This window comes from Tamandua tetradactyla, chromosome 7 (assembly GCF_023851605.1).
Source record: "Tamandua tetradactyla isolate mTamTet1 chromosome 7, mTamTet1.pri, whole genome shotgun sequence".
NCBI lineage: Eukaryota > Metazoa > Chordata > Mammalia > Pilosa > Myrmecophagidae > Tamandua > Tamandua tetradactyla.
The window spans coordinates 77062292-77086252 of record NC_135333.1 but is presented as its reverse complement, the minus strand read 5'-3'; the positions used below and the strand labels follow the sequence as shown (position 1 = coordinate 77086252).

The window sequence follows — 23961 nt, the reverse complement described above, 5'->3', positions numbered from 1 at the left end:
TTCAAGTCTTTGCCCATTTTTAAAATAGGTTGTCTTTTTATTGTTGAATTGTAGGATTTCTTTATATATTCTGGATATTAAACCTTTATCAGACATGTTGCTTCCAAATATTTTCTCCAATGAGTAGGTTGTCTTTCACTTTTGTGACAGAGTCCTTTGATACACAGAAGTTTTTAATTTTGGTGTGGGAAGCCTAAGAAATCAACCAACACAAGGCCCTGAAGATTCTTTCGTATGTTTTCCTCCTGGAGTTTTATAGTTCTGGTTCTTATACTTCAGTCTTTGATCCATTTTGAGTTGATTTTTGTGTATGGTATGAGGTAGAGGTCTGCCTTCATTCTTTTGCATATGGCCATCCAGTTTTCCCATTATCATTTGTTGAAGAGACTATTCTTTCCCCACTGAGTGTACTTGGCACCCTTACTAAAAATCACTTGGCCATAGATATATGAGGGTTGATTTCTGAACTCTCAATTCAATTCCATTGATCTATGTCTATCCTTTTGCCAGTACCATGCTGTTTTGATTACTTGGCCTTGTCATAGGTTTTAAGATTGAGAAATGTGAATCCTCCAAATTCATTCTTTTTCAAGATGGCTTTGGTTATTCAGGGTAAATGGAATTTTTTCAAAGAAGGCTGTTGGATTTCTTTTTTCTTTTTAACATTTCCTATTGTGAAATATAATACACATACAAAAAGCAATAATTTCAAAGTACAATGTAACAAATAGTTATAGAGCACACTGCAAAGTTTTGTATAGGTTACAGTTTCACAATTTCAGGTTTTTCCTTCTAGCTGCTCCAAGACACTGGAGACTAAAAGAAATATCAATATAATGATTCAGTGGTCATACTCATTTGTTAAGTCTTATTTTTTCTGTTATAACTCCTCCTTCTTCTTTGATCCTTCTCCTAATCTTGAGGGGTATTTGGGCTATGTCCATTCTAACTTTTTTATGTCGGTAAGGGGTGTAGACAGTATGGGATGGGGGATTGTAAGTAGTTGATGTTCTTGGAGAGGCTGGCAACTTTTGGTTTCAGGACTTATCTTGCCTAGGAACCATCTGGAGGTTGTAAGTTTCTGGAAAGTAAGTAATTTCAGTGTCTGAAACTTTGTAAGAACCTCAGATAGAGCACTAGGCATTCTTTAGGGTTACTGGAATGGTGTTGGTTGGGGTTTGGCAAACTGTGGCAATTCTCTATATCTAGCTGAAGTTTGCATAAGAGTAAACTCCAGAATAGCCTCTTGATGCTCAGAACTCTCTTAGCCACAGATACCTTATGAGATAGTGTTTCAAACCCATTTGAATGGCTATTATCAAAAAGAAAAACAGAAAATGATTAGTGTTGGAGAGGATGTGGAGAAACGGGAACACTCACTCATTGCTGGTGGAAATGTAAAATAATGCAGTTGCTGTGGAAGAGTTTGGCAGTTCCTCAGAAAGTTAAGTATAGAATTACCATGTGCTCCAACAATCCCACTTCTAAGTATATATCCTAAAGAACTGAAAGCAGAGACTTGAACATATACTTTCATTCTGATGTTCACAGCAGCATTATTCACAATTGTAAAAAGATGGAAGCAATTCAAGTGTCCATCAACAGATGAATGGATAAGCAAAATGTGGTTATACATACAATGGGATATTACTCAACCCTAAAAATGAATGAAGTTCTGATAAACATCGATAAAACCTGAAGACATTATATTGAGTGAAATAAACCAGATAGAAAAGGACAAATAATGTATGAGCTCACTGATATGAAATAATTAGAATAAGCAAATTCATCAATTCAGAAATTAGAATATAAATTATGGTGGGCCAGGGTGAGGGTAAGGAATAGGGAGTTAATGCTTAATTCGTACAGAATTTCTATTTGAGTTGGTGGAAAAGTTTTGGTAATGGATGGTGGTGTTGGTAGTACAACTCTGTGAATGTACTTATATATTTATATATTCGAATGTTGTTAAAAGGGGAAATTTTAGGTTGTATATATGCTAAAAGTAATTTTAAAAAAGCAAAACAAAAATAGGACTGTACATTACAGTGAACCCCTACTGTAAATCATGTGCTATAGTTAATAGAACAATTATAAAAATGTTATTTCATCAATTGTATAAAAAAAAAAAAAAGAAAAGCTCTAGCTATGTTAAGTAAACTCCACATAATTTTAACTCAGCATTTCCTAAGCTTATTTAACCAGGGAGCTTTTTATTCATAAAATACCTATTAACAATGCCAAAAAATAATTGCAAAATACTGGTTAATATCTGTCCAAAAGAGTTTCTAAAAATTCTAACTCAGAATAATACTCGGGATCTTGGATATCGATGCTTTTAAAAATCATTAACTTTCATTTTTATTTAAATAATACTAAGTATAGCAGAATAATTTAAACAACTGAAATTAAATGCAAACATTTGTATCTAAAACACACACATGCATGCACAAATAGAATCAAAAGGAATACAACTGAGAGTCAGAAGACGCGGTTTGACTTCCAGGTCCCTTACTTACTTGTCCTCTTTGAGGCTGTTTCCTCCACTATGAAATGGGTATTTACAAGGTTATTTCAAGGATCAAGTGAAATATCAAACGCAAAAAGAGAAGGGTTTCATAAATTACATTTTCTGCAAATTGCTGTTTTCCTCCTTGTTCAAATTCATTCAAGATTTTATTGCTGTTTTTTAATTCTAAGCTAAAAATCTCTAATTCTAAAAGGGGTTTAAAATATACAAGTTTTATATCAAGCTATACAAAATGTCTTCATAGACTATTATACTATACTAACAGAAAATAAGGCAACAAAACATCCTTTAGTACAAAAGTACCTTGTGAAGCTCCACTCTCTTCATCATCCATTGTGAGATCAATGACACCACCTGAATCACTGCCTGTTGCCTTTACACTCTGAAAAACAAAACGCCAGCATTTTACAAAGGAAATTCAGGTAAATATAAATGAAAACTGAAATAGCAGTGAGGGGACACGAGGATAATCAGTAGAGCCTGGCTCAATATAGCTTGGAAATAGAGTGTGTTCAAATAAATATCCTATAATAGTCACAAATAACCATTTGCCATAAAAGAATACTTCAAAATATCTTCAAAATAAATTCTAGAAATTCATTTAAATTAAACTATGAACTCACGGCATAGAGCTATAAAAATAATTAGATGCACTGAAATTGTGGTTAGAAACAAACCTTCATCAATTTTCCAAGATTTAAAATGCTAAATTATCACTATTTCTCTACCAAAATACCAAATACAATCTATATTTCTAAAGAACTAGATAAAAGTTTGAAAGACTCTGAACCTATTTTTTTTTCAAACAATGATATGATATGGTATGCTACAACTATTAACTGAACATCCAATTTGACCAAAGTCAATCCATTGTTTTAAATTATCAGAAAAATAATTTTAAAAAATGAAACAATCTTTAAAAACCACACAACAACTACAAAAATGGAAGGCAGGAAAGCAATACAAATAGACATTTGGAGTCGGGCCTTGGAGTCAGAAAGACTTACAGTATCTTTAAGTTTCAACACTTATTTAGCTATGTGAACGTATGCTGAAGTAGTTTCTTCAAATTCCAAAATTTGGACATGGAGACTATTACCAGGATTAATTCAAATAATTTATAATAGTTTTTTTTTTTTTTTAACTTTTTTTATCTCATAATATAACAAAGCAAAGAAAGAAAAAGCAGTAATTTTCAAGGCGTTCTTCAACAACTAAGTCACAGGACAGATTCCAGAGTCTGTCATGGGCTACCATTACATCATCTCAGATTTTTCCTTCTAGCTCCTCCAGAACACTGGATGGTAGAAGGAATATATATATGTATTTATCATCACAATTGACTTTTCTGTGTGTGTGAAAAATAACATATACAAAAAAGCAATAAATCTCAAAGCACACTGCAACTATTAGTTGTAAAACAGATTTCAGAGTTTTATATGGATTACCATTCCACTATTTTAGATTTTACTTCTAGTTGCTCTAAGATACTGGAGATTAAAAGAAGTATCAATATATGAATCCACATCATACTCATTTGTTAAATTCTACCTTCTCCACATAACTCCACCATCACCTTTGATCTTTCTCCCACACTTTAGGGGTATTTAGGGGCATATCCCATTCTAACTTTTTCATGTTGGAAGGACTGTTGATAATATGGGATAGGGGGATGGAACTAGTTGATGCTCTTTCTGGAGAGGATGACCCCTATAGGTTTCAGTACTTATCTGGTCCAGGGACCCATCTGGAGAGGTTACAGGTTTCTGGAAAGTTACCCTAGTGTATGGAACCTTGGTAGAATTTTATATAAATTCTTAGTACCAGGCCTGGTATATGATAATTGTTTAATACATGAAAAATTCAATTTTTTTGGAGTGAGTTCAACTCCAAAAGATTAAGGTTATCATTTGCAAAACTTTAATGCTTCTGAAAAATTTGGAAAATTCAGGTCAAATCCTAAGATAATGACACAATTCTAAATTTTACTTATAAATTTTTCTATGATAATGATTTCACGGATCACGTATTTCCAAAAATCCAGAATTAAAAGTTCACAACAATACCCCCCCGAAAAAATCCACTCACTACAAGAGATTATCTATAGTTTTCAACCAAAAATTACTAGAGAAACATGCAAAGAATAGTAAAGATGGATCCAACTTAGAACAAGACTGTCAAAAAGATTTTGTAATTATAAAAAAGTTATTTCTTCTCTTAATGATGTAAAAAGCAACTGCACAAAATAATATGTATGTACTATATTTTCTTGCCTTTAACATATAGAAATTTAACACATGGAATACATTAATAAGATAGTATAAATCTAAAGCTGATTATAATAAGTTAAAATCTGTAACACAACAAACCCTGGAATAATACAGGAAGAAAAAACTGAGGGAAAAGAAGGAAAAAGTAGACAATTAAAAAGAAAATAGTTGGAAACTTCAATATCTTACTCCTACTTTCAATAATGGATAAAAGAACTATACAGAAACACAACAAAGAAAAAAGACTTGGACACCACTATAAAATAGACCTAACAGACATCTATGGAATATGCCACCCAACAATCTCAGAATAGCATTTTTCTCAAGTGCACATACATTCTCCAAGAGATACAATACAATGGTTCAAAGAAAAATTGAAAAGGGAAACCAGAAAATATACTGAGATGAATAAAATTGAACACACAACATAACAAAAGTTATGGTTGCAGCTGAATCACAACTGAATTGAATTTATAACTGTAAATGCCTATATTAACTATCAAACTAAATCCAGCAACATATAAAAAGAATTAATGAACATGATTAAATGGGATTTGTTCCAGAGATACACAAGGTTAGTTTAATATTAGAAAATTAATATATCATTATCAACATACTGAAAAACAAAATCCCACAATCATGGCAATGATGCAGGAAAAATATTTAACAAAATCCAAAGACAAAAACATCAATTAATGAACTAGGAATAGAAGAAGACTTCTCCAATTTTACAAAGGACATCTACAAAGAACTCTCACTAGCATCATATTTAATATGTAAGACTGATGCTTTCCCCACAAGATCAGAAACAAGACAAGAATTACAGTGGAGGTTCTAGCCATGGCAATTAGGCAAGAAAAAGAAATAAAAGGCATCAAGATTGGAAAGGATGATATAAAACTGTATCTATTTACAGAAGACATGGAATTGTATGTAGAAAATTCTAAGGAACTCACAAAAAACTACTAGAACTAATAAATGAGTTCTGCAAAGTTAGAACATGCAAGATCATCATACAAAAATCACCTGTATTTCTAAGCTCTTACAATGAATAATCTTAAAATGAACTTCAGAAAACAAGGTCACATACGTATTAGCGTCAAAGGAATAAAATACCTAGGAATAAATTTTAACAAAATAAGTAAAAAAAAAATGCACAAATGAAAACTACCAAATATTGCTGAAAGAAATTAAAGAGGATCCATATAAATGGAAAAACATCCCATGTTTATGGATCAGAAGACTTAACATGATTTAGATGGCAATACTCCCCGAACTGATCCCTATCAGAATCCAGCTGATTTCTATATATAAATTGGCAAGCTAATTCTAAAATCCACACGGATCCCCACAGCCAAATCAAAATTGAAAAGGAAGAATAAAGTTCGATGGCTCACACTTCCTGATTTCAAAACTTACTACACAGCAACGTTAATCAAGAGAGTGTGATACTTTTACAAAGATATGCATACGGATCAATGGAATAGAGTTGACAGTCCAGAAATAAATTTATAAAACCATGGCCTGATCTTCCATTAGAAGCCAAAACCATTCAATGGGGGAAAGAATATTCTCTTCTTTAATTAGTGGTACTGAGGCAACTGGATATTCACATGCAAAAAAAATCAAGTTGGACCCCTACTTCACACCATTTACAAAATTTAACTCAAAGTCAACCCATAACCTAAATAAAAAAGCTAAAACCTTGAAAACTCAAAGGCAATAAACCTACAGGATGCAGACTGGACAATGGATTCTTAGGTATGACACCAAAAACATGAGTAACAAGTAAAAATTGATAAACTGGACTATATCAAAATTAAAAACTTATGAGCATCAAAGGATACTATCAAGAAAGTGAAATGACAACCTACAGAATAGGAGAAAATATTTGTAAATCATATATCCAACAAAAGTGCAGTAACAAAAATATAATAAACAATGCTTACAACTTACACTATCAGTACGATAAGACTTTCTCCCCCCAAAAAAGATATTTCTGATTATTCTGAAGAAATATAATGGTGAGGGATAGGGGTAAATAAGTCAGTGAGATCTAAAAAAAAGATCCTGGAGAACCACATATAAGCTTTCTTTATGCAAATCGAAACTTTATACTATATTAAGGCAAATGACTAAACTGTCAAGTTGTATAAATCTAAGCATTAGTTAACATAAACTAATATTATCTCTAATATTTAATAAGTAAATAAATCAAATTCTGCTTGAACATTAAAGAAGCCATTAGAATATATTTGGACCTTATAAAAGAAATTTCAAATAATTTTCAATATATCAAAGAATACTGATGGAAATCCATTTTTCTGTGGACTATAATCAGATTTTTACTTTGAAGCAGAAGGAAAAATCTTACCTGTGATGTGCTATCAGCTACTTTCTTATTAGCAGAAGCATCTGTTGTTTTGTTTGTCTGGTTTTCTGAGGAGTCAAAAAGAAAAAAAAGCCATTTTTAAAGACACCCATATGTAAACATTGGGGCTTATAATTATAATATTAATAATTTATTATAATTTTCTACAACTACCTTTGTCTAGCAACATGTCATAAATATAAATGGCTACTCTCATAGTGTACTGCTAGAGTATCTTTCAGAAGGGCAGATTCGTAACACAGAGCAAAAAATTTCACATACATATTGACCCAGCAATTTGAATTCTAAGGAATATCTCATGGAAATAATTTAAGAGGTCAATAATGTAAATGTTCTAACATGAGGGAATGTTTAAATAAAACATTTCTCCCTTACAATATACCTTATTTAACATAGCAAAAACGTTTGCTGGAAATTTAGTAGAAAAATAGTTGCAAACAAAATTTACATAGTTCTGAGGAAACACATATGCACAATCTGGGTAGTTCAATGACAGAAATTTTTCCTTTATTTATTTTTCAATTAGCATGTATTAGATTTGTGGTTTAAAAAAAGGGAGGGGTGGGAGGGGATAAGAAAATTACAAACAGAATGAAAAATAAACTACGTGTATTTCCCTTCCTTCAATCTCTACGGGAGAAAAAAAGGGAGATAGTATTAAATTTATCACGCCTATGACATCTACTGACATGATAAATTAGATTTTCCTCTTTCATATTGTGGTAAATTTTACATTATTAGGTTTTCTAATGTTGTAACATCCTTGCTTGCTGGAGATAAGACCCTCTTTGTTAAGATATGGTCTTTCATTTGTAACTCTTCAGAATACATATAAACTATTTTTTTTTTAAAAAAGACAAACTGTGATTACACAGGAAGGAAAACTATTTATTTCCATATGTGTACATATAGATTATTCATTTAAAAAATCAATTGGGGGCAGGCCACGCAGCTCAGCAGGCAAGAACGCTTGCCTGCCATGCCAGAACGTTTGCCTGCCATGCCAGAGGACCTGGGTTTGATTCCCGGTGCCTGCCCATGCAAAAAAAAAATATATATATATACCTGTTAAAAAAGATTACTCCAGGATAGGGAAATAAGGAGGCCTTTACAATTAATTTCTTCCTATCCTTCTCAATTATTTTAATTCTTTCTATTGGAAGAACATATTCATGTATTATTTACTTTCTAAAAATTCTCTCTCAATTACTTCACTTCTTATCAGTCAACCTCAGTTTTGAACTGTAAAGTTCCGGAAAGATTGTTTAATATAAAACTAATTATTCAGCTTCCATGGTAGGGTATTATTAAAACACACTGGTGACATTACCAAAACATCAGTGATTTACTGGCAAAGCTTTCCATAGACAAAGTTAAAGAAGTTACACATTTGGACTGGCAACTCATTTTCATTTTCAAATGGAAGATAAAAGTTAACTTTAGACAAAAAGTAGATAAGGGAGCTTCATCTTTATTTTCTGGTGTAAGTAATATCCTCACACAGAAACATTTCTCAAGATACAGAAAATGTTTAAACCCTTGTAATAAAATGTTATACACACACAGACACTTCTAAAATAAACATCAGAATTTTTTTCACCTAGCATGAGTCTTTCTTTGATATAGTTGTCCAGTGCTAAGAGTTATTCACAGAACTGTATAATTTCCTTATAGGCCCATCCTTTTATTAAAGTCTTTTTTCTTGATTCTTTTTTGTTTTTGTTTTTGTTTTTTTAACATGGGCAGGCACCGGAAATCGAACCTGGGTCTCCAGCACGGTAGGCAAAACTCTGCCTGCTGAGCCACCATGGCCCGCCCCTTTTTCCTTGATTCTTTATGTAACATTTTATAGTTTCATCTACCTTGTTATTTTCCTTAGATCACTTCTGAAAGTTAAAATCTATGAACCACTCAATTCATCACTGACACTAAACAAATTATACATCCCTATCATGTTACGCTCAAAAGATACTATGACTTCAAACCAACAAGCCACTTTACCATAATTATAAAAGGGTTTTACAGGAGTGCCAGTTCCTTAGTTTCTGTGGGATAACTAACTGTATGAACATAAATGGGAGGCAAAATCTTCGCGTTTAAACTCTGTCCCTGAAGAAACTTAGATGAAATTATGATTTAATCAGTGACTGTTTTCTTTTTTAAAACCCTGATTTTCACATATACTTGGAATAAAACATGTTTAGTAAAATCTGAGAGTGAGTACTGGACATGAATTATATACTGCTCTCCCCAAAATGTGCTCTAACTTTAATGTTCTATGCTAATAAATGGCACCAGTCAACAAGTGCTTAAAAATGAGTCATCTTTTTTGTAACGGAGAGGCTGGATGGCACTGCCTGAAAATATGGAGCTGTGCTCGGGTAGCCATGTTTTCTGAAGATAACTGTATGATGATATGGCTGGCACAGTGTGACTGTATGGTTGTGAGAGCCTTGTGTCTGATGCTCCTTTTGTCTACCTTATCAATGGACAAGTAAAACATATGGATTGAAAATAAATAAATAATAGGGGGAACATAAATTTAGTAGACTGAAATGCTGGTAATCGGTGAAGGGGAGGGGAAAGGGATATGGTATGTATGAATTTTTTTCTGTCTTCTTTTTATTGCTTTTTCTGAATTGATGCAGATGTTCTAAGAAATGATCATGATGATGACTATACAACTATGTAGTGTGAGTTACTGATTATCTAACAAGAACGGAATGAGCATATGATAACAATACTTGTGTGTTTGTATGCGGTTATGTATCATAAATAAAAAATAAATTAATTAAAAAAAAGAAAGGGAGGGGTAAGGGGTATGGTATGCATGAGTTTTTTTGTTGTCTTTTTATTTTTTTCTGAATTGATGCAAATGTTCTAAGAAATGATCATGACGATGAATACGCAACTATGTGCTGATACGGTGAATTACTGATTATATATGTAGAACAGAAAAAAAAAAAAGGTCATCTTTGATTTCTCCATGTCCCTTACTCACCTAACATTTTATCATTTCTACCTTCTCAGTAACTTTCAAATCTTTTCTACATCATCTCTCACCTAGATCATTATAACCTGTCTTTCCAACATGTTTCTGACTCCCTCCAAACCAAGCTCAACATAGCAGCCAGTGTTCATTAAGTCAAACCTGCAACCCCCCAAAAAACCCTTTAATATCTTCCCATTTCTCCACCCTTCCATTCATTTTCTCAAACCTTTTCAAACTCCCATATTCTTTCACAGCAACCAGCATACTTTAATATTCATCAAATTTATAATTATTCACTTATTTAACAGCTAGGTTCCCTATTTAATTATGAGCTCAGTGAGAAGACAAACTATTTTGCATAGTACTGCTTGTGTCTGCAGGACCTATGAATGAATGAAGGCAATCTGCTCTCATTTGAGCCCTAAATTTCCAAGCCACCTCTAGGATATTTTCTTCTACTTTCAACAGAAAATACTGACAATCTCAAGAATGTACTGAATTATTATAAAAAAATATACAAATGTATGTAGTTCAGTTATACAGCATATGTTCTCAAGTAAATAACACACACATAAATACAGGACTTAAAAAGTTTTAATTATATAACCTAATTAATTTAGTATATTAAAGATACAATGAATTTGGCCTCAACCTTAATATTCAGCCAAAATTGGGTATTTGGCTTAGGCTTAGTTTTGGGAAGCCTGTAACATTTCTGATACCTGTGAAATTATGCAGGATAAAGGACATATGATCCCATTCTAATAGATATTATGAACAACATACAAAGCTTGCCATTTCAGATTTATTATTAATATGTTTTGGGAAACCTGCAATATTTCTGACACCCCCAAAATTATGCAGGAAAAAGGACAAATGATCTCATTCTAATCGATATTATGAACAACACACAAAGCTTGCCATTTTAGATTTATTGTTAATATCTAGAAACTTTTAAAAGTAATAACTTTTAAAAGCATTCTAACATGAAACTTGGATTGAAGATTTCTTTAATATAATTTATAAAATTATATATGTGTGTGTTAAATAAACGTTAAAATATAAAAATTTAAAGTATAAATGTATTATCACAAAAATAAAAGCTAAGCTAATAAGTAATAATTGTGAAAATTATTAATTTTACATGTCAAAAAAAAAAAGACAAGTAATTAAATGAAAACAGAAACAGACTGACATTTATTATGACTAATAAAGAAAGCACATCAGCTAAGTAAGTTTGGGAAGAACATATACTGTTTGAGCTACCAAACGATCATAATGAAATTATAATTGATATTTAGGATACTATCATTCATAACATTAAACAATATACTCTTGAAGTTATTTTTATCTTTTCAGGCCAGACTTTCATTCTGATATAGTAAAAATAAGAAAAAAGAATTAGGTAAAAAGAAAGCCCCTCGGAATTTATCTTACTCATCAATTAATCTCAGTTTGATGCAAGCATCTTTTAGTACTGCAAATATGAATCAGTATCTAGGGAATGAATAATGTGGTGCAGACAATGCTAAGAAATTTTGTTCCTGCACTACGTCATACATTTAAATTTTAAATACTAATATTAATAATAATAACATTTTTAGATATAATTTCAGATTTACTCTTACAAACTCAGATACTCAATGTATGGGGGTGATATTCAACTTCAGTCTAATGGTAATTTTGACCTATCATTCATTTACTCCCTTAAGAACCGTGTGTAATTCCATTAGTATTTTAAGAGAAGATACACTTAAGAGGGTAAGGACAGCACTAATGGTTATAAGACAAATTAAAAGTAAAGCATGATATTTCACTTATTAAAGTAATTTTGTACTTTGGAACCTGAAAATATTAATTCAGATGTGAGAACAGTTCAGAAATGCTTTCTAAGAACGAGGATGAAGTAGTGTTTTACAAATTTTACATACAGGTAATATCAAGTTCTCCTTTTTATAATACTTCTAGGTAAATACAAACATAATCATACAATTATGTCAACAAACATTTGTAGTAAAGAGAGGAGAAAGAATCTGTCTCTAAACTATTCAAATTTGGAAGATGTGAGTGATATATGCGCAAAAGATTTCCAAATGGATAGGGAAGGTATGTGACATTTATTTTTCTCTTACAAGCATGTATTTTGTCAATTAGATTCTTTAAAAAATATTTATCAGTCCTAATTCAGATATTCTTGGCAAATGTAACATAAAAGCAATTCACAATGCTTGCTTCAAAGTCTACATGAAGGATCCACCCAAATTAGGAATATCGCTAAAAGATAAAATACAAATGCTACCCTCTATCTCAAAATACCACTCCCAGTACATTTTAACAATATAATTTCTTTTAATTAAAGAATTGCTAAAAATAATCAAGGAAATTTTATTTATAGTTCTAGCTACCCCCCCCCCCCCAAAAAAAGTCAATCATAAAGGCTATTATCATGCTTGTATTTTTATTATTAAACCTACATACTGACTTACCAGTTCTTGGAGTAGCAGTGTTGCTTGGTTCTACAGGAGATGAAGTACTAAAAGCAGAAATTGGGATTTTCATCTGTATCGGACCTCGATTATTTGATGGACTATAGAGTCCTGATGGGCCTACTGTGGGTAAAGAAGTCCTTGTGGCTTGTACAATAGAGTGTGCTGTTGGAACAGCTTGTACAGCAAGTGTTGTTCCTAATGGTGCAGCACTGGCGGGAGAGTTCCTTTGAATACTAGGACTGGGCACAGAGGGAACGTTGTTTGGTTTAGTGGGGTTTGGCAAAGATGGCAAGGATACAGCATTTTTGGTAAGACTGCTCACTGTAGGTGGGCTTTGCACAGAAATGAATTCAACATTGCCAGATGGTTGATTGGTCACTAAAGTCCCTGGGTGGCTCTGTAGGAGCTGAGGCTGGGATGACACTGCAACAGGTACATGCAAAATCACTGGCAGAGATTGTAAAGAGATTGTAGGTTGGGGATTTCCACTAGGCACCTGAGTAGTAGCAACTACTGTAGCAGTGTTGGGTGCAGGAAGAACTGATGCTGCTGTCAGAGAACCCGAAGTCACTGGAGTCTGCAATTTAGGTTGACTATTGACAACTGTTGGAGGAGTGACAAGATTGGTTGAAGATACTATAAAAAGAAAAGAGAAGTCTAAGTTTAAATGGCTATCTTCATTTATCAGTTAGGATAATATAAAACATACACATTTAATACACTGCATATAATACAGTGTAGTCCTTCTTAATGAAACTTTTTCCATTTTAAAGTCTGGAAATCCTTAAATTCTTAGAAGCATTTCCACATGTACGTTTGGGACATTATAGAAATAATACATGATTTATGATCAATATAGAAGACTGCTATCTCTATAATCTGAAAATTACTATAATCACTACAGAGCAACTAACTGCACAATCATAAAAAACAGTGAAAACTAACAAGTATAAATGTACAGATATTTTTCAAACTACACTAAAACCATTAGAAATGCCTTAGAAAATCTATAATATATAAACTCAAAACAGTAAATTTATAGTCATCATCATTAATAAGTTATAGGTAAACTCAGTCATCACATTTTATCATTATGACTGTGTAAGATCTGTTATCCATGTAACAAGTTTTATAAGTTTCCTAGCGGAGGAACCAGTGAGGAAGACTCCTTCCTTTTACACTCTAATGACATTATATGATATGGAAAATAGCAAAAACTGAAAATGGGAGATGAATTAAACAATGACAGAACATATGCCAGAGATCAGAGAAAAATAAAATGCTGGTCACTAGAGTTTTATAGTACTTTTGATTCAACTACTTATGTTTTTTTCTCATTAGAACAGGCTTGATTAAACAGATGACCAAGTTTATCTCTCATTTGATCACTAGTCTTTCCAAAAATCACAAGCACACTAGAATAGCACTTCTCCAAGCATGATCCAGGGGGATACCTGGAAGTTCCTGAAACACTTTCAAAAGTGTGCAATGTCAAAACTATTTTCATAAGAATGAGATATTATTTTGTTTTTTCTACTTTGTGGACATGTGCTGATGGAGCAAAAGTAGTGGTGAGTAAAACTTCTGCTGCCTTAGTACAAAAAAATCAAGGTCGTGGTAACAAATTGTCACTATTTCTGACCACATAGTCACAGTAAAAAAAGAAACAAAAAATGTCAGTTTTTACTTAAGATTGTACTTAATGAAATGGTAAAAACTATTGACTTCATTAAATCTCAATCCTTGAAGTACAGGTCTTCTTAATATTCTGTGTGAAGACAGAAAGTACACATAAAGCACAGTCACATGTGGAAGTATTTGGCTCAAGAATAAGTGTGCGCGCGATTGTTTGATAGCAGCCTTCTTCATGGAACAACACCTTTTACTTTAAAGAATGATTTACATACATATCATGGCCATCTATGTTTAGATATCTGACAAATCTTTATCGGAAATTTAAACAAGTAAGGCAAACACAAAGAAAACTAACTGGCTATTTATTGTCAATAATAAATAAAATTTGAATTTTAAAACCAAACTAGTATCTTGGAAAAAATTTGTATATGCCACTGTGAGCAGAGAGCTTCACAAATTTATTAGTTTTAATGTCTTTTATAGTATAAATATCCATTGATACAACTCACACAAACAAAAGTTCTTTGGAGTTCATCATTTTTTTAAAAATTTCTTTTATTATTTATGTTCATAATTTTTGAGAGTATAAATGGGTATGGAAACAAAAACTTTGAGAACCACTACACTAAGAATTGAATTTCTCGATTTTCATGCATTCTTATCTGTGATCCTAAACTTCTAAAATGTTGTACCTGGGACTATATTTTAGACCAGTGTGCTCATTTTTGTTGTTTTCTTTCTTTTAGGTCCATTTCAATTTCAAAAAATGTTTTAAAATAACTGCTAAAACCTTCAATTCTTAAGAAAATGTTATTTCAGTGTTAGGAAATGTTACCTGTATTCACAGGAGTTTGAAAGGATGGTGGTGCACTCTCGCTTACATTTCTTTTGGACTCCAGCATCTGCCTCACTGTGCCTGCATTTCTGTGAAAAAAATATTTACACAAATACTCAATGGATATGCCATTCTAGGGAATGCCATTTTATGTATACTGAAAGTAATGGCCCAAAGAAAAAAAGGGTGACTAGTGTTTAACTTTTGCAACACTGAGCCACAAAGTAAATGCACTAAGGTGTAGTTGGCATACAGTTTTCTTAGGGTCAGGGTGTAAGGTACTAGGAAAGTCTTCCTTTTATCTAATGCTCACAATTCTTCTACTTGAAGACAAAAACGAGGTCCTAAAGTCCATTGAAAAAAAAAGTTTATCTCACCCCTAGCCAAAGCATTTCTCAATTACCTGAGGTAACTACAAGCAGTTAAAGAAATTGGCAGTGATGAAAGGAAGCCATATAATTAGCAAAATAGTATCTAGAGGTACAATTATAATGAAGAAGGAAAAAAGGAAACATAATTAATCCAATAAACTTATTTATCTCTACATAAATAAACATGATTACAATCTAAACTTCCACAAAATAAAATGAGAATCTTGTTCTGTTATTTTAAAACTTGGACAAATACACTGTTTATAATTCTTACCTGTAGTGTACATTATTATTACTGTTGACATCATTTGCAGACTTTCCAGGTGATACAGGTGGATTTGGTGGATTCTGGAGGGTAAAACAGAAGGTAAAGATAAAACTTACCTAATACATAAGGGGAACTTGAAAAATAAGGTCTTTAAAAACGTGCTGCCATGAACTACTACAAAGGTAAAAAAAAAAAAAATGTGTTCTCAATATATGATCCATTGACACTCTAATATAGTGGAAATGATAACTAATTGAGACAAGAACTTGAATCTTGGCACTATCACTTGTCTAACTGTAGTATCTTAAGCAAATCACTTAATTTATGCAAGACAACTGCTCATCATTTGAAAATTGAATACTTCTCAATAAAAATTAACAAAAAGAATCTAAAATACAAATGTACTTGTTCATTCAATGAATATCTGGTGAATGCCTATTACAGAGCATTAGCACCAGAAATTCAACAAACCAAGCATTTATTCCTTGAAACCCACTCCATAAGTAGTTTGTTGATTATCAATTATAATAAGTGGTGTGCTAGATAGAGATCACAGATCAAAGTTGTCAAGTCAAAATTACTTTCAAGAATTCAGACAGGTTAGAAAGGCCCTTACTGGGAGTCACCTTGGCCCACCTTCTCAGTTCCATTTTATGTGGCCAAGTCTCTGGCAGCCTCACTGCTGCTGCATAGAGATGGTACCATGGAACATGCCAGCCAGCCCAGTGCAGTATGCCTGCCCTTCCCATTCCTGGATACAAAGTGATCACCAGGTGTTTTCTACCTAACCAATCCATACAAAGGATCTGTTTCTGATTCTCAGACCAGAAACTTGATTGACCCTTCAATAAAAATAGAACAGCTTATATTGCTTGATTGGGTTTGAATGCACATATCTCTCTGCCTCAACAAGCCACATACATGCTCTGATGTGCATCATTTTAGTAAACCTGTAGATGGACTCCTCAATTGACAAAACCAAACAATAAAAATAAATACTGCTCTTCCTTTTAATGATAACTAGGCTCTCCCCACACCATTTTCTGGCTTCAAATATGGAACTAGAAAATCTAAGGCTTCCGGCAGACTGTTCCTGAGTCAACTGTGTCCTCTGCACTATGTGAGGTCAGACAGCAGCCAGGAGACGGCTCAGGAGCTAATGGCTACGAAACAAACCCACACCCCAAGGTAAAAGAGACCCTCAGGAGTGCTCTATACTCACTTTTGCCCAGTTAGTATTTATTTTCAACACTTGTCTAATGTGGATTTTTTTTATCCTCTAACTATTGGATAGCTGTGACTAGTTGGTCATTATTTTATTTTTGTACCAAAATACCCTTTTGTTACAGAAATCAGTATACTGTATTTTTTAACACTGGAGAAGAGATATATATAAGTCAATCATTTCCTAGTTGTAGATAACATGAACATAGACAGAGAAAACTCTGAAAAATTCACACAAAACCCCTAGAGCTAAATAAACGAATTCAACAAAATGGCAGGGTACAAGATCAACACCCAAAAAACAGTAACATTTCTATACACTAACAAAGAACAATCAAAAGAAAGAAATTGAGAAAAAAAATTCCGTTTACAATAGCAATTAAAAGAATAAAATATCTAGGCATAAATCTAATCAAAGACATAAAGAACTCATATACAGAAATCTATAAAACATTGCTAAAAGAAATTGAAGACGAAAATAAATAGAAGGACATTTCATGTTCATAGATTCAAAGATTAAATATTGTTAAGATGTCAATTCTACCCAAAGTGCTTTACAGATTCAACACAATTCTAATCAAAATCCCAACGACCTTCTTTAAAAAAAATAGAAAAGCCAATCATCAAATTTATATGGAAGAGAAAGGGGCCCTGAAAAGCCAAAGCCATATTGAAAATAGAAGAACAAAGTTGGAGATTCACACTTTCCAATCTTCAAACTTATTACAAGAAAAAAAAAATTAATTAAAACTTATTACAAAGTCACAGTAATCTAACAGCAAGGTACTGGCTGGAGGACAGCCATACCAACTGATGGAACAGAACTGAGACTCAGAAATCAACTCTCACATTTATTGTCAAACAGTTTTTGACAAGGAAGCAAAGTCCAAACAATTTTTAAAAATTAAGTCTCTCTAATAAATGGTGGTGGGAAAACTGGTTATCCATTTGCAAAAGGATGAAGGTGGATCCCTACCTCACAGCTCATACAAAAATCAAGTCAAAATGGACAAAAGACCTGACCATAAAAGCCAGAACTATCAAATTCTTAGAAGAAAACAGAGAAGCATCTTCAGGACTCTGTCCAGCAATGATTTCTTCACAACCAAAGCAAGAGCAACAAAAGAAAAAAACAGATAAATGGACCTCATCAATATCAACAACTTCTGTACTTCAAAGAATTTTACCATGAAAATAAAATGCCAACCTACACAATGGGAGTAAAAATTTGGAAACCACATATTCAATAAAGATTCAATATCCAGAATACAGAAAAAAAATACCTCAACTCAACAACAAAGACAATCAACACAATTAAAAAGCTGGCAAAAGATCTGAATAGACATTTTTTGAAAGAAGAAACACAAATGGCCAAAAAGCACATAAAAAGTTGCTCAGTGTAATTAGTCATTAGGGAAATACTAATTAAAACCAGGAAAAACTATTTCACACCAACCAGGATGGCTACTATTAAAAACACAGAAATTTCAAGTGTTGGAGAGGATATAAGAAAAAAGAACACATTTACTGTTGATGGGAAAATAAAATGGTGCAGCTGCTGTGGAAGACAATTTGGCATTTCCTTGAAACATAAGTGTGGTAGATTCAGATGTCAACTTGCCAGATGAAGGCACCTAGTTCTGTTGCTGTGGACATGAGCCAATGGTATGTGAACCTCATCTGTTGCTGATTACATGTCCAGTTGGCTAGGAGGCGTGCCAGTTGCAATGAATGATGTTTGACTTAATTGGCTGGTGCTTAAATGAGAGAGCGCAACTTAGCACAGCCCAAGCAGCTCAGTATACCTCAACTCAGCACTTGCAGCTGAGTCCAGGCCTTTGGAGATGCAGAAAGAAATCACCCCAGGGAAAGTTGCTGGAACCCAGAGGCCTGAAGAGAAGGCCAGCAGAGACCACCCTTTGCCATCCCACGTAAGAAAGAACCTCAGTGGAAAGTTAGCTGTCTTTCATCTGAAGAACTAACAAAACAAATCCCCTTTTATTAAAAGCCAATTCATCTCTGGTGTGTTGCATTCTGGCAGATAGCAAACTAGAACAATAAAGTACAGATTTCCCATATGATCTGGCAATCCCACTTTCAGATGTATATCCAAAAGAATTGAAAGCAAGGACTCAATCAGATATTTACACACCAATGTTCATATTAGCACTATTCACAACTGCCAAAAGATGGAAGCAACCCAAGTGTCCATCAACTGCTGAATGAGTAAATAAATGTGATACACACATACAAGGGAATTTCATTCAGCCTCAAAAAGAATGAAGGTCTGATTCATGTGACAATGTGGGTGAACGCTGGAGACATTATGTGAGTGAAGTAAACCAGACATAAAAGGACACATTCTATGATCTCACTGATATGAAATAATTAGAATAAACCAATTCATAGTGTCAGAATCTAGACTATAGTTAGCATAGTACAGGGTATGAATAGGGAATTAAAGTTTAAAATGTAGAGAATTTATATTTGAAACGAGGTAAATGTTTCTGTAATGGATGACTGTGATAGTAGCACAACACTGTGAATGTAATGGTACCTGAATGTGGTTAAAAGGGGAAATGTCAGGTTGTATTTACGGTATCAGGATAAAAATTTAAAATCCAAAGAATTGAAAAACACGAACAGTGAACTCTAAGTTAACTTAACAGTACCATTATATACCATTATATAATGTACCATTATTTACCATTATTTAACAGTACCATTATAATTTAACAGTACCATTACTAAGAGACGTTTTCATCAACTGTAGAAAATGTATCACACCAGTGCAAGGGATTAATAAAAAGGGTAGTGTATGGGTGTGCTGGTTTGAAAGGATGTATGTACCCTAGAAAAGCCATGTTTTAATCCTAATCCCATTTTTTAAAGGCAGCAATTTCTTCTAATCCCTATTCAGTACTATATGTTTGAATCCATAATTAGGTCATCTCCCTGAAGATGTGACTCAATCAAGAGTGGCTGTTAAACTGGATTAGGTGGAGACATGTCTCCACCCATTCAGGTGGGTCTTGATTAGTTCACTAGAATTCTATGAAAGAGTTCAACATTTTGGAGAAAGATGAAGATTCTGAGAGAGCAGAACGACATAGCCATGAGAAGGAGAGAACTCACCAGCCAGCTACCTTTGAAATGAAGAAGGAAAACGCCTCCCGGGGAGCTTCATGAAAGGAAGCCAGGAGAATGTGAGCAAATGACAACATGTTCACCACATGCCTTTCCAGACGAGAGAGAGAGCCTGATTCTGTTCGCCATGTGCCATCTCACTTGAGAGAGAGACCATGAACTTCAGCAGCCTTCCTGAACCACGGTATCTTTCCATGGATGCCTTTGAAAGGACATTTCTAGACTTGTTTTAATTGGGGCATTATCGTGGCCTTAGAACTGTAAACTAACAATGTACTAAATTTCCCTTTTTAAAAGCTGTTCTGTTTCTAGTATATTGTAGTCTGGCAGCTACCAAACTAGAACAATGGAAATCCTTTATTTTATGCATGCGGATCCTGAAACCACAACTTATCTACTAAAAAAACAATAATCTTTCTGGTCTTTCAAATTTCATAGCATTTGTTCTTTGTATAAATGCTATTTTTAGCTCTCCAAAACAGAAATGCCTCAGAAACTGTAATATTTTCTTCTTTACTCCTTATAGTCTCTGCATATCTCTTTTGACTTAATAAACAAGAAATGGAAAGTATTTCTGAGAACAAACTTGACATGCACAAAGACTGGAAAAGCATAAGGAGGGGAGCACGTTGCTTAATTCAGCCACAAAGATAAGGAAAAAGAACAGAAATTCATACAGGTATAAGACAAATGAATGGAAAAATTTCAAAACCATGTATGTTTGGTTCAGGCACACCAAATAAGAAAAATAAAAAAAGGTTTATACTTATTTTATAATAATAAGAAATAAAATACTCCTTGGGTGAATAGGAGAAAGGGGGAAAAATTCAACTTTCCTATTTGGAGAATTCCTAGATTTTTGCAGGCAGTGGGAACAACCAAATCAATAGGCCGAGGCCTTGATCTTGGGGGTTGCCTCTATGAAACTTATCCCTGCAAAAGATAAGCTAAGCCTACTTAAAATTATGCCTAAGACTGACCCCCAGAAAATCTCTATTGTTGCTCAGATGTGGCCTCTCTCTAAGCCAACACGGCAAGACAATTTGTATGACTCCCAGGGTTGTAAACCTCCCGGCAACATGGAAGAGAAATCTGAGTATGAGCTGGGACTCAGCATCAAGGGAATGAGAAAACCTCGACCAAAAGGGGGAAGAGAGAAATGAGACAAAATAAAGTGTTAGTGGCTGGGAGATTTCAAACAGAGTTGAGAGGTTATCCAAGAGGTTATTCTTATGCATTATATAGATATCCCCTTCTTAGTTTATGGTGTATTACAGTGCTAGAGGAAAGTAACTGAAACTGTAGAGCTGTGTTCCAGTAGCGATGTTTCTAGAAGATGACTGTATAATGATCTTTTTACAGCTTTTACAATGTGACTATGTGATTGTGAAAACCTTGCGTCTAATGCTACTTATATCTTGGTATGGACGGATAAGTAAAAGATATGAATAAAAAGCTAAATAACAGGGGGAACAAAGGTTAAAATAAATTGAGTAGATTGAAATACTAGTGGTCAATGAGAGGGAGGAGTAAGGGGTATGGCATGTATGAGTTTTTCTATTTTCTTTTTCATTTTGTTTGCTGGAGAGATGCAAATGTTCAAAAAAATGATCATAGTGATGAATATACAACTATGTGATGATATTGTGAGCCAATGGTTGTATACTATGTATTGAATGTTTGTATGTTTGCTTGTTGTTTACATTAAAAATATTTAAAAAAAGGAAATGAAACAGCTCAGATTATACATTCTGACAAAGAAACAGAGCTGAGAAAGCAGAGCTTTGAAATAGTTAACTTATTACTTTATTAAAGAAGGTTGTAAAAATTAAAAAAAAAACTTTGGACATGACCAAATGAATGTTTGACAAGATTAGTCTGTACAGAACAAAGATAAAATCCAATTGTCAGTGGCTAAAGAAAAAAGAGAAATCTAAGCTTCAAAAGTTAAGTAAAATAAAGACAGAGATGGAGAACATATATTATCAGCTGAAAGAGGAGAGGAAGTGAAAAGGTATTGGAAGGATCAAACTTCATAAAGGGCTAGCATAAAAGAATTTCATTATGTTGATGGAAAAGGTCTGTATCTGACTGTGGTAGCAGTTACATAAATCTATACATGGGACCAAATTTTATGGAACTACACACACAGATACACACTTCATGTAAAAACTTGTGAAAACTGAATAAGGTCTGTATTTTAGTTGTACCAATGTTAACTTCTTGGTTTTCATACTATAGTAGTTATAATAAGTACTTTACAGCACAATACTATCTGACTGTAATGTAATTATGTTAAAACACTGAATGAAGCTGCATGTGAGAATGACAGGGAGGAGGGTGGGGACACAAATGAAATCAGAAAGAAAGATAGATGGTAAAGATCGAGATGGTATAATCTAGGAATGCCTAGAGTGTATAATAATAGTGAAATGTACAATGTACAAATTTTAAAAATGTTTTTGTATGAGGAAGAACAAAGGAGTGTCATTATTGCAGGGTGCTGAAAATAGATGATAATTAATACTTTAAAATGTCACCTTATGTGTGAGACTAAAGCAAAAAATGTTTATTTGTTACAAAATTTAGATTTTGACTAGAGCATTTCCTAATATAACTCATGTAGATTGTTTGATTGAATGTCATAAGTACTTGGAATCTCAGGTAGGATGTGAGATTTTGTTGGTCCAGAGTGATGCCCCGATGAATCCCAGAGTGATTTGATCAGTGACTGGAAAAGTATTTGCAAGCCCCCTTCGGGGAATGGTGAAAGTGGGGAGAAATTCAACTTCCCCAAGTTGAATTCTTGATATTCTCACCAGTAGTGTGGACAACCAAAGCTATAGGCCGAGCCCCCAGTCTTGGGGTTTGTTCATAAGAAACTTAACCCCACAAAGGATAGGTCAAGTCTACTTAAAATTTAGGCCTAAGAGTCACCCCCAAGAGAGCCTCTTTTGTTGCTCAGATGTGGCCTCTCTCTCCAGCCAACATGACGAGCAGTCTCACCACCCTCCCCCTCTCTGCGTGGGACATGACTCCCAGGGGTGTGGACCTTCTTGGCAACGTGGGACAGAGATCCTAGAATGAGCTGAGACTCAGCATCAAGGGACTGAGAAAAACCCTAGAATGAGCTGAGACTTAGCATCAAGGGATTGAGAGAACCTTCTCGACCAAAGGGGGAAGAGTGAAATGAGATTAAGTGTCAATGGTTGAGATATTCCAAACAGAGTTGAGAGGTTATCCTGGAGGTTATTCTTATGCATTAAGTAGATATCGCCTTGTTGTTCAAGACATAGCAGAGAGGCTGGAGGAACTGCCTGAAAATGTGGAGCTGTGTTCCAGTGGCCATGTTTCTTGATGATGACTGAACAATGATATAGCTTTCACAATGAGACAGTGAATGTGAAAACCCTGTGTCTGATGCTCCTTTTAGCTACTATATCAACAGAAGAGGAGAACATATGGAATAAAAGTAAATAATAGGGGGAACAAATGTTAAAATAAATTTTGTTTGAAATGCTAGTGGTAAATGAAAGCGAGGGGTAAGGGGTATGGTATGTATAATCTTTTTTTTTTCTCTGTTATCATTTTCTTTCTTTTTCTGTTGTCTTTTTAGTTCTTTTTCTAAATTGATGCAAATGTTCTAAGAAATGATGAATATGCAACTATGTGATGATACTAAGAATTACTGATTGTATATGTAGAATGGAATGATATCTTAATGTTTTGTTTATTAATTTTTTTAATTAATAAAAAAAGTTTAAAACAAAAAAGTATTTTACAAATCCAAGTAAAGAAGATAGATACT

The 23961-nt window shown here is 33.5% G+C and overlaps 1 protein-coding gene across 6 annotated transcripts in view; it reads right to left on the bottom strand.

Moving 5' to 3' along the window:
• Positions 1 to 23961, bottom strand: part of ATF7IP (activating transcription factor 7 interacting protein) — a 130453-nt gene that overhangs the window by 21398 nt on the left and 85094 nt on the right. For all 6 annotated transcript variants that reach the window (XM_077170151.1, XM_077170147.1, XM_077170148.1 and 3 more), the window contains exons 7-11: positions 15789 to 15862; positions 15144 to 15232; positions 12671 to 13309; positions 7175 to 7239; positions 2834 to 2912 (exon numbers count right to left, since the gene is read on the bottom strand). In XM_077170151.1, the coding sequence (XP_077026266.1) occupies positions 2834 to 2912; positions 7175 to 7239; positions 12671 to 13309; positions 15144 to 15232; positions 15789 to 15862 (946 nt within the window). The remainder of the gene's footprint in view (positions 1 to 2833; positions 2913 to 7174; positions 7240 to 12670; positions 13310 to 15143; positions 15233 to 15788; positions 15863 to 23961) is intronic.